General features: G+C 35.8%; 1 protein-coding gene across 2 annotated transcripts; it reads left to right on the top strand.

The window, feature by feature from the left end:
- Nucleotides 1–3,407: 3,407 nt before the first annotated feature.
- LOC113283412 (protein CROWDED NUCLEI 4) lies at nt 3,408–9,223 on the top strand. Of its 2 annotated transcripts, none has more exons than XM_026532656.1 (7): nt 3,408–3,879; nt 4,476–4,685; nt 4,795–5,048; nt 6,100–6,370; nt 6,463–6,546; nt 6,713–8,538; nt 8,637–8,849. In XM_026532656.1, exons 1-7 carry the CDS (start codon nt 3,628–3,630, stop codon nt 8,707–8,709), a joined length of 2,970 nt encoding a protein of 989 aa, XP_026388441.1. In that variant the 5' UTR covers nt 3,408–3,627; the 3' UTR covers nt 8,710–8,849. The 2 variants fall into 2 exon arrangements, with proteins under 2 accessions (XP_026388441.1, XP_026388440.1); XM_026532655.1 differs by having other exon boundaries at nt 3,412–3,879; nt 8,663–9,223.
- The last annotated feature ends 3,045 nt before the right edge of the window (nt 9,224–12,268 follow it).

Genomic DNA, 12,268 nt, shown 5'->3' with positions numbered 1-12,268 from the left:
AACTTTACCCAAACACAACTACGAGTAGGTTTTTCGGTACCAACCTGGTCGTAGTCAGGTATGAAAAGCTTATAAATTCATTCTTTTTTCATAATTTCACCGATTATGAGCAATTAGGACATTGGAATTGAATCAAAGATATACTTGACTATTTTCAGTCATTGATTCTTCACTTTCTCGGTTTATTTCTGCATTTTCTTCATAAGAATGTTCATTTAGTTTAGTTCTACCTTGACTTTGTTTATTTTTTTATTTTTATTTTTTTTCTTTTCCGGAAAAGAGGCGAACCTCAGATGATATATTGCAAATGCCTATTATGGAAATCGGAAACCTTGCAACAGTATTATCAAGATCATATTACATTCATCAAGTCTATTGTATCTCCACCAGTTCTTGAACATATCAATCCTTTTAAACATTAAAACCATTTCAAAGTTCCCATAGGGCCAAGCAACATTAACAGGACAAATTGATTTTGTAATAAAATCAATATGGACCACTGCACAAAGCAGTGACTAGGTCAGGTCCAACCAGATGTTTTCAATAATATTTACAGTCAAGTAGCATGAACTAAGATTTTTAAAATACATGTGTATAAAAATTAAGTAGCAACCAAGTAACATAAATTAAAGTAACATGGGTTTTCTGAATATGTCTTTAGAGGTATGAGTCGGGGCGAATCGAAACGAATCGACTTTGGAGTCTTAGTAGCAAATGTGATGGTTGATGAACTTGTTGATGATCTTGGTTTAGTTGTTGATGTGGTTGTCTTTGATTCCTTGGTTAAATTTGATGATGTTCTTGGTGCTATTGGATTTGATTTTTCACCATATATAGAGATACATTTTCATCCACTTTAGTAGGTCTTCAACTGAAAGGAGAAGAAAAGACAAAAATCTAAGCCACAAAAGCCAAAAACAAAGAAGAGATTTAATATTTCTTATACTTGTCCTGAAATCAAAGAAATCAGAAGAAAAATAAAAATAAGGAAAGGAACTAATAGATCTAAAACTAAAAACATAAATGTTTTAGATTTTTGTTAGAGGGAGAGAAAAAACGGACTCAGGGAGTGCAAAAATCGTGTTTGACTCACTAAAACGGACCGATTTAATAAAATAGTATGAGTTGGACAAAGTTAACCTTGTCCCTGCAGTCGTTGCGAATTCCATTATTGTGAACAAACTTTGTTCTGGCTGCTGTGATCACATAAATATTTTTCAAGCTTTTTTGTTTCTTTATTTAAATCTGAAAATAATTGTAAAAATAGAATATAAACGTGATTTTGTCCAATCAATCAAAAATATGATTGTCTGTTATTATAATCAAATTTTCAACCCTTTTTTTTGTTTATTTTGGTGATTTCAGTCAACACCAATTCTATTTTCATGAACACAAACTAAAGCAAGTGTAATGAGTATGTTGGATGTGGTGAATCAAATCGAACGGGAAAAAACTATTTCTGATTCATGATTAGATCAAGAAATATAAACCCATCAGATCGTATCACTGACAGAGAAACTATTAGAAAAAAAGATGAAGAATTAGACACTAATCTGACTAAATATTTATTGGTTTGCTTGTTTTGAAATTTAACACCTTATTTCATGTTAAAAGCGGAGAAGAAACGTTCAGGTATATAAAAATGAAATTGATACTGATGGTGGAAACATTGCATATGATGGGAGCACATAAGTTGGTTGAGGACCATAGGTTAAGTTTTAAGGGAAACTTTGTCCTAGTCATGTAAATATATTAAATCAACCCTAGTTAGCGAGTTTACTGCGATTTTTGCACTCCTCGGATCCGTTTTTGCTCTCCTTCTAACAAAAATCATGTTTTAATCTAAAACAATTAGATTCAAGCCCCAAAACTGAAAGAGATTGCTGGAAAAATCCAATAAATAAAGAAGATTAAAGGAAGATGGGTTGTACTCGGATCTGCTCCAAAGGAGACAATTTGAGCAGAGGAAGGCTTTGGCTGCTAGGTTTTAGAGAAGTTATGAGAAAGAAAGTTTTTAAGAGAGGGGGAGAAACTGGAATTCGTTTTGGGTTAAAGACTCTTTATCATCTAAGAAAATTAGCCATAATTGGATCTTGGGCAAGTATGGAAAATTTGTTTGATATGTCATATAAGGATTCACCCACCTCAAATTTCTCATTGGAATCATTTATTTTTGCTAAGTGAACCAAATTTTGAATTTCATCCTAAATCTCTCATATTTTTCTTCTACTTCTTATTCCCCAAAAGATTTCAAAACACTAACTTTAATTTCAATCACCGACAAATCAAAATCAGTAATCTAAATTCTAATCTAACAACTAAGACCAAACTATATATGACATAATTTGAAAAGAGGGAGGATCCATTTACACTTACTCATACCATCCCACACCGTGAATGCCGTTTCTTTTGTTAAGCTTAAATGGTAACGGGTTTGAATGTAATTTGAAGGTAATATTTTGGGGATAATTTCCTCTTATGGAGCCCTACAAAAATGGTGCAAATTCCGAAATGTATAACAATACCATATATAGTTTTGAAAATCAGTCGTTGATGATAGTTGGTGGAGTTTCCTATTTCGATATGTACCAACACTAAGCTCCGGAGGTATTTCGATGTTCTTCATGGCATATTCGCATTGGCGTGTCTGAGGAGATAAAAGAAAATTTATTTGGTAAATTCAACAACATATGCATTTCTTGGCCTAAATACATTTAGGCCAAGCACAACAGCAAGGGATATCCTTTAGCTATCTCTTATTTGAAGCGTAGCGAAGTTCTCCCAAAAGTCATCTCATTATCGGAAAAAGACATTCCTTAGCTAAACAACACGGAAACAAATAGTGCAAAACTTGAACTCAATTTCCGTATTTTTTCTAATTTTTTTTATCGTGGAATATTTGTATAGGTTAAAAGATAATTAAGAAGAAAAAGAGAGAAGAAGTAATAGGTAAAAGGAAGAGTTTTAGTAAATAAAAAGAATGAAAAAAGAAGTTTTAGGTTAAAAGATTGAAACCAGAAACGAATACTCAGTGTTCGTTGAAAATCACACAGGAACTCAGTTTTCGTAAAGTGAAAAATCTAACTCAAACTTAATTTCCGTGTGATTTCTCTTCACTATAAGACGCATCAAATCTGATCAATTGTGAAATGTAGGTAGAGAATATCACTATTCTAAAGCGACACAAAAGATTATAGTACTTGGATTTTGCTATAATTAACCTACATAAATAATGCTCGGTCTTATTAGATGACTGGATCCATGGATTAACAAAGCACTTGATGTCTTTCTCCATTTTAAGACTAAAACAGTCAAAGTCAAATTAAGATTCCCTTTAAAATTTTCAAATAATAATAATAAATAAATAAATTGTGATTAAGGTTATTTTTCTCCATCGTATTCCGTTAGCGAGAGAGAAAATCGGTATTTCCTTTTCTTTCTGTCTTCACAGTCCCCACTTACAGTGGAGCGAAAAAAAAAAAAGTTTGTGAGAGAGAGGGGAGAAAGGAAAGCAGAAAGAAAGGAAAGGAAAGGAAGCAATTAAGAAAGTGAGCATATCATAAAAAACCATTCAAGAAGAAGCGAGAAAGAAGGGATTTTTGAGATCTAGGGTTTCAGAAAGAAACAATGGCTAGTTCTGAGAGGGAGAGATTAGCTATTACACTCAGTAGTACAATACCTGGATCACCAATTTCTAGGGTTTTAGATATAAGAACAGCTACAACAACAACCACAACGTCTAGCTCAATGAATGTTAAAAGCCCTTTAACTGATGAGAAAATTTGGATGCGTCTTCGTGAAGCAGGGTTTGATGAAGAATCTATTAAAAGAAGAGATAAAGCTGCTCTCATTGCTTATATTGCTAAGCTTGAATCTGAGGTATCCTATCCTATTTTAAATTTAATTCATATTAATTTTTGTTTAGTTTTTTTTACTGGTTTCTTGATTTAATTTTTTCAAAAAAGGTTTCATCTTTATTATGAAATAAAATTTTGGTTGTATTTTTAATTAAGTTCATAGGATTAGACAAATATTGTTTCACAGATTGTATGATACAAGTTAAGATGATGATGGGTTTAATGTTATGTGAGTTAATTTTGTATTGTTGATTATAGTAGTTATTTTGAATTTTCCAGTAATTCTCAGTGATATAAGCTAGGAACAAACAGTGTACAGTTTCGGACATGCATGAACCCTGAAATAATCGATTAAAATTTCCTTTAAATTCAGCCAATTAATTACCAGAGAGTATTATTGAAAAGGAAAGGTTAGATACTACATAGAGCATAGAGCTTGTTCGTTTGAACCTTTGGATAAAGGAATTTAACAACATGTGTATAGTGTATATGTTTACATTCTAATCACTCGTATACTGCCTTTTTATGATTTTGTTATAACTGACCATGTACATTATGTCTATTGATAAAGGCAGCGTAGAGACTAATTTCAGGACATTCTATTTGTACTTCCTGCAGGTGTATGACTATCAACACCACATGGGTCTGCTTTTGTTGGAAAGAAAAGATTGGACTTCCAAATATGAGGAAGTTAAAGCTTCTGCTGATACTGCTGAGATAAAACATAAAATTGATCGAGCAGCACATTTATCTGCTTTGGCTGAAGCAAGGAAAAGAGAGGAGAGTCTGAAAAAGGATTTAGGAATTGCGAAAGAGTGCATAACAAATGTAAGATATTTTGAATGTATTTCCTGTTTTGGAAAGAATTGTTGCTTTTGATTATTACATTTTGATACTTAAACTGTTGCCCAAATAACTGTGTCATTTTCCGTTGTAGATGGAGAAAACAGTACATGAAAAGCGAATTGAATCTGCAGAAGCAAAGGTTGAAGCAGAGGGTAAAATGGTTGAAGCGTGCAGTATGTTTGAAGCTGCACTGAAGAAGTTTGCTGAGGCTGAGGCGAAGTTTCATGCAGCAGAGTCTCTAGAAGCAGAAGCCAGCCGATACCGTCGTTCTGCAGAGAGAAAGTTGCAAGAAGTTGAAGAACGCGAAGACGAACGTAGGAGACGTCTACTGACATTCAAATCCCAGTATGCCCTTTCTTCGTTATATCTGTTTCTCTTCTTGTTTCCTTTCTTCTTCTTTTTTTCTGTTTAGCTTTTGACTGTCTTTTGAGGTCGTCAGAACATAAATCAGAAAAAGTGGAAAAGTCAAATAAGAATCTCCTGCTGTAGTCAGTATTATCTAGTTTCCCGTTTGAGTTATGGTGAAAGGGGAGTGCACTTTTGAGAACCTTTACTTTAGTAAACTTGCAAATTTTGTGTTCTTGTCGTTTTCTATGATAATACGTTTTCAATCACGTTAATAACAAGTCCATAGAGATCAGGAATCCAGATAAAAATGAATAGTTGGTGATCATTGAGCAGGACCTATATAGCTCTATTCCTAGGAAATTGTCTTCTTGTAACCTGATAAAAATGACCTGCAAATTGGATACCTTCGTTTAAACACTGTTTAGCCAATATGCTTTCAACCCACAAGTCTTATTATTCTACACACGTTATGTTAATAACTAGTGATTGGCTATTTGGATAGCGCAATGATGGAAAACCACAACCAGAACATTCAGAGAAGGTTCTACATCCCATTGTTGTGACTGACTTGGGGATTGAGGCTACTTGTTTTCCTCTCTTTCTCCCCTCAATGTTTTTCTTTCTCATTCGCTTGTAGATTCTCCAGTCTCTCATCACAAGCACTGGTTTGTGGTATATGTGTTTCTTTTTCTTGTTTGTGCTACATGTTATCTGTGGTTTACGAATGACTGAAGTTTGGTACTTCCATCTCTCCAAACCCTATGCAATCTGAACCAGTAAGAGAAACCCCATCCTTAGCTAGTGGGCTCTCATTATATTTTTATTCTATTGTTCAAAAAGAGGCCTAAGTACCATGCACTTTATAGTATCATAGATCACAGTAGTTTCAAAATGTTTTGTATAGGTATGAGTTGCAGAATTTCTGCAAATATTATACTGGCGTTTTAAATTGTCCATGATATCGTAATAAAAATAGTTCGAAAGAACTTTTTATTTTTAACAAACTATATTCTCATTTTCTTATGTGTATGTTAATTTTGTGTGATAGGTGTGATGCCAAAGAGAAAGAAATTAGTCTCGAAAGACAATCTTTATCTGAACGTCAAAAGGCATTGCAGCTGGGACAAGAGAGGCTGCTTGAATCACAGGCCCTGCTAAACCAGCGGGAGGAATATATCTCTGAAAAGTCTAGAGAGTTGAGTTTGTTCGAGAAAGAGTTAGAAGCCACAGAAGCGAAGATTAAGAAAGAATCCAGAGCTCTAAGTGAGGAAAAATCGGGATTGGACCTTAAGTTGTCTGCCCTTTCAACAAGAGAGAAGGTTTTTTATATTTTGTCTTCTTTTATTTGTTTTTCTGTTAGCTTGGGTATTATGTGTGGAGGCTTGGTTTTAACTTTTCTTTTTACTTGCAGGCCATTCTTCAAAAAGAAGCACAACTCAGCAAGAAAGAACAGGAGTTACTCATCCAACAAAAAAATCTTGCTACCAAAGAATATGTGAGTCTTTCTCATGTAGTTAATGAATAGGTTTCCATAGGCAGAATAATTTCCCACTTCACCTAGCACTCATAATATATCCCGCCCTTTCTAAAGTTTAGCCTTCTTTGTGTTTACTATTATGTGAAGAGAATTTTCTTACATTCCAGTAAACTTACTTATGCAGGAAGAGAAACAGAAGCTTATTGTTGAACACAAAGCTGCTTTAGAAATAAAGAAGTCTGATTTTGAAGCAGAGCTGGAAGGGAGACGCAGATCAATGGAGAGTGAAATGGAGACGAAAAGAAGAGCTTGTGAGTTGAGAGAGGTTGATCTCGTTCAGAGAGAGGAATCCATCCAAGAAAAGGAACATGAACTAGAAGTACAGCTAAAAGCATTGGTGGAAAAGGAAAGGGATGTTACAGAGAGATTGAACTCAGTGCAAGTGAGGGAGGAAAGTCTTATTGCTGCTGAAAAAGCTATGACATTAGAGAAGTTTCATGTGCAGAAAGAAAAAGATGAAGTTACTAATACACAGCTAGAGCTTCAGAAGTCTATGCCTTTACTGGAGAACAAAAGGAAAGAAATTGAGGAAGCACAAGAGAAATTGGAAGCTGCCAAACGGGAAAGCCAAGAGCTGCTGGTATTAGAAATCAAACTCAAAGAAGAAATTGATAATATTAGGGCTCAAAAAACTGAACTTATGGCAGAAGCTGATCGATTGGTAGCTGAAAAGTCAAAGTTCGAAACTGAGTGGGAGTTGATTGATGAGAAAAGAGAGCAGCTAAAGCGAGAAGCAGAACTCGTTGCTGAGGAGAGAAGAGCTGTTTCTAAGCTTCTTAAAGATGAACGTGATAATTTGAAATTACAGAAAGAAGAATTGAGGGAGCAGTTTAAGAAAGAAAGTGAATCTATTGCCTGTGAACGGGAGGCATTTATCCGTAAAATGGATCTTGAACATTCTGAATGGTTTAGCAAGATTCAGCAGGAGCGGTCCAACTTTGTATCCGATATTGAGATGCAAAAGAGGGAGTTGGAGAACTGTGTTGAGAAAAGACGCGAGGAAATAGAAAGTCACCTAAGGGAAAAGGAGGAAGCATTTGAGGAAGAGAAGAAAAAAGAGCGGCTATATATAAATTCATTGAAAGAAGAAGTTGCTAAAGAACAAAAACAAGTTGCAATGGAAATGAGAAAGTTTGAGAAGGAAAGGAAAGAATTTTTGTTGGAAAGAAAAAGGAGCGAGAATGAGCGGGCTGATTTAAAGAAATCCATTGAAGAGCTTCAAATCCAAAGGGAGAAGCTAAAGGAGCAACGCGAGCTACTCCATGCAGATAGAGAAAGAATAACTCTTCAGGTCCAACAACTTCAACATCTAGAAGATCTCAAATTAGCCTCGGAAGATGCTGTTCACACGGAGTTACATCAAGCGAATCCGAATTATGGTAGAAGAAAGCTAGCTAAAGAATGTTCTAATGTGCAAACCGCTGGACAAGATGTTGAGCTCAAGTCACATAATCCAGAAAAAACACCAGATGCTAACCCTCCTAGCACCACCCCATTTTCCTGGATCCGTCGATGTGCCAAACTAATATTTGAACCTTCTCCTGGACATGAAGAAAGCTCACTGGTAAATTACGAAGATGCTAAGTTGTCAGAGGACAACTTTTCTATGGACGCTGGCCAAAAATTGTCCAAGGGGAAGGACGGGGCATTAATGAAAAGTAGGCGTGGGCCAATGAGATATGTGACTGAGAAGCCAGGGTTGATGCTTGCAGTGCCTTCACTTGATGAGAAGGCAAAGAGTACGTATAATTTCAAATCTGGGATCGAAGCACATGTCACTGAAAGTGTCTCTTACTCTGAACAAGAGTATATGGTGGGAAGAAAAAGACTAAATGACTCTTCCTCTTGCGATGACGCTGTCACTCCGTTGAATCAAACGCAAAACTATAAGAAAAGGAGACAACACAGAGATGATCTCAAGACTCCAGTTGAGGAATCTACTTATAACTGGTAGGGCTCGTAGGTTTTCTATATTTTTGTTAGTACTTGTGAATTGTTCCTTTTTAACCATTTTGAATTGCACTGTTAAGACGATTCTTTTTTTCTAGTTTCAAAATTTTTTTCCTGTTGCTAGTGCGGTTTCAACAACAACACTTCCAGCAGAAAATGAAGATGGTATAACTTCATCACTTGAGAACCAGGGAGACCAAGACCAAGCTGGTAATCTGGTAGAAGGTAACCGTAATATCCCAGATTCTACGACTGAGAATCAAGGCACTGACATCTCCTTCGAACATGCCAAACTAGATTCTCTGAAGGGATCCATTTCAGTTTTGGTCCAGGGTAACATTCAAGCGACGGATTCGGATGAATATGGGAGAAGCAATGGTGTAAAGTATCATGATACAAAAGAACCTAGGCAGGTAGATGTGTAAATGGTGTTGTTCTATGGTTGTATGATATTTTTAGTTTAGGTAAAGTTTTAGATAAGTTTTCTGTCCTCAATCATAATACTGTGTTTGTTCTTGTGGTGAGTTGATATATTTGGGGAATGTCTTGACATTTTAACAGCCTCATAAGTTTTTAACTTGTTTCAGTCTTTCGAACTTTAACTACATGGAAGTAACTGATAGCGGAAAATGCCACTTGTATATTCTGAGGCTGACAGGAATGAAAGACTGGGTTTCTTTGATTACCTAGTGTTTAAGGAATTTAAAGTAATGCTATAAGGGCTTGTGTTAATAAAACTGAGTAACTGCAGGTGGAATGCACACTTACAATATAAGAGAAATTGAAGTCTTGAGAAACATGAGGAAAAAAGAAGAAAAGAAACCACTGCTAGGATAATGATTTTCGCCTGCTATGTTTTGTTTCTTACGTTTCATCCCTCAGTACTACTGTTACGCCGATGCCAGTCCATGGCTAATGCTCCAAATGTTTGCGTTCTTACGAAACAGGCATTATTCTTTCAAGGGTTTTGCTGTAACCACTTGTTCAAAGCAAGATTTTGTTAGTTTTGCTGCTTTTGCATGCCTCATGAGCGTGAACGCCAATGGAGGGCTGCGGTTCCGCCGTTCTGGTCTCTCAGGCTAACCTGAGGATATGATATTCAAGTATAGGGGTTCGCTTGAGCTAGCAACTGTCTGTGCAGTTTGGATCACGCCTAGCTAACACTAGAGCGATCGCGACTTTACAGTAACGATCTACATTGTGATTGGACTTTGCAAAGTTGTGATTTTCGGTGAAAGGTCAACAGAATGACAACACAAATTACACTTTACATAGAGTCAAAAGGTTTCCTTGTCCTGTTCGTATGGTTTCGCCGCATCCAAACCCCTTTCAACCAAATTGTCAAGTCGATAAAAACAACGAAATTTAGATTAGCTGTTTTCATGTTTAACTAGCTAACGATACCATTAGAATTTAAAATTTCGCTATAAAATTGATGGTCTGACTTCTAGAAAACAAGAAAGAATGTATCGTAAGACCATCTTTACGTTATGTATAACGTATAAAATTTCCCTTATCTTCTTGACAAGGCCACACTTCTGTATGTCGAGTTCACAGTGTTTGTCTCTTTTTTTCCTTCAAGGCTTCCTTTTTGTGAGCAACAACCTATAACAACAAGCCACATGAGGTGAAAGGCTACTAAATTAATAGGAGGACCACTAAAAAGAAGCACTCTCTTTGACTTACATTTTCCCAGTTTCATTACATCAAAATGCAATTAGTTTATAGTTGTTTTTTGAGTTGAGAAAGAGAGGAAAAAAAGTAGCAAACTAATTAAATACATGATCTTATCTTTTTGGGTAATAGTAGAGTGAGATATATAGCATCTCTGTCAAACACCCACCACAGAAAGAACCTTGAGTTGAGCTGTTCTAAGATCATTAGAGGAGGACATCCCAGACTTAATTAACTTTTATTAGTTTCAAACATGCAGTACGTCAAAGATTTGAAAATTTGCGCGTACACACAACACAACACACATAGAGAGCAAGGATTTGATTTGATGAATGGTTTTTATGGTGGCGGCCTACCAAGAAGACTAATTATTTCATTGTTGAAACTTGGGAAAGTTGTGTGTACTTTGGTAACTTTTCATACATTTTCGAAGAAGAACAACAGTCTTCTCCTTTATAATATCAAGTTAGTGGAAGAAATCAAGAGTCTAATCAAACATAAAAACATGCATCGATCATGCATGACTTTTACCATTTCTGCTGCCTTCTTCTTATATTCTAATTAACAAAGCTTGCTTTTTTACTTAGTCTCTTTTTTTCTCTCCTTTTCTCCTCTAGGCTCTATTATTATTCACTATTATATGTATATATATGATTTCTGTCGAGTTGACGAATGTTTTGGGTTTCAAATCATTTTGTCATATGATGAGATCCCCCTAGTAAACTTTTTACTCCCTCTTTTTTCTTCGCCGAGACTACGTGTGTCAACGGGTTAATTGGTTGCGTATTTGAAAAGATGCGTTACTAGCTAGTAAATAATTATTAACGAACACTATTGCTTACAATTATTGTGACACTGTTTTGGTTCATCTAGAATAACTTGGCGGGTTGAAAATTTCAGAGCTCATCACTCTCCTAGTTTTGGTTTGTGAGCTTGGTTCTCACATACAGTGTTGATGTTAGAAGGATGAGAGTATCTTCAGAGTTTTTTTTTTTCCTTTCATGTCATCCTAAAATGAACAAAATATTGAGCATTTAGATTTATCCCATGTTGCATGAGAAACTACCAAGAAAGATCAGCAGAAGCAATGTTCCGTAATACACGTATGTAATGTAAGCGATAGGATCAGCAGAAGAAACTTATATTAAACAAAATACTGAGGAAAATTTCACATGGAAATTGGTCAATTTTGTGACGCCATGGACATCATAGTGGCAATCTCCTTCTATCACTTTCGGAGAACGCATATAGTTATGCCTACCGGGATTTTTTCTTGCTGGTTAAGATTTCCAGGGCCCTACAAAAGAAATTTCTTTCCAAGTTTCTTGCGCTCATTTTCAACATGATACTACTCATTAATCATCTAGAAACTGAAATTGGGATCGAAAAACCCATTTTAACTCGATTCCGACACAAACCGCCATAAACTTGTGTTGTTGTTTTCAACTGTGTCCATGTACAAGTAATACTGACTGAGTCGAAGCTGAGTGTGAAGAAGATTTCTGTGAAAATGACAGCTGAGAACGAGACGGGCAATTCCGGACCACCTCTCCAGTCTTTGCGGTCAAATATTATGTTCCAAGGTCCAACAGTACACTATTGATGTCCGTTTTTGTCATGGTGTGCATCATTCAGCTGCGTCATTGAATATGAGCTTAGGAATGTTCCGAAGCATAGCCACCCAAATAATTTGTTCTGGTACTTCTAAGCGTTTGATTTTGAGAACGATAATTTATCGTTTGGTACTTGGTTTTTAGTTACACCAAAACCCGACTTTGGTATTCGGTGAATCGGTTGTTTAAAAAATCAAGTGATGATATTTGGACCAAATTGCCGACTGACTAAGAACACCTTGATCCCATTTATCAAGCCTTCTACTCTCTTTTTCCCACTTCTCCGTAGTTCATAACTTGTATCAAAAAAGGAAAAAAAAAGCACAATTATTTTGTCAGGAACACAATATCAAATTGTGTACGAGACAACAACCACTACTTCCTGCCGTCAATGACAATATATATGAAGTGTCGGCTGCTCCGGGAGTGCTATTTTGTCTTAT

Source organism: Papaver somniferum, chromosome 5, assembly GCF_003573695.1.
Source record: "Papaver somniferum cultivar HN1 chromosome 5, ASM357369v1, whole genome shotgun sequence".
NCBI lineage: Eukaryota > Viridiplantae > Streptophyta > Magnoliopsida > Ranunculales > Papaveraceae > Papaver > Papaver somniferum.
The sequence above is the reverse complement of the archived record's forward strand: the minus strand, read 5'-3'. Positions and strand labels throughout refer to the sequence as shown.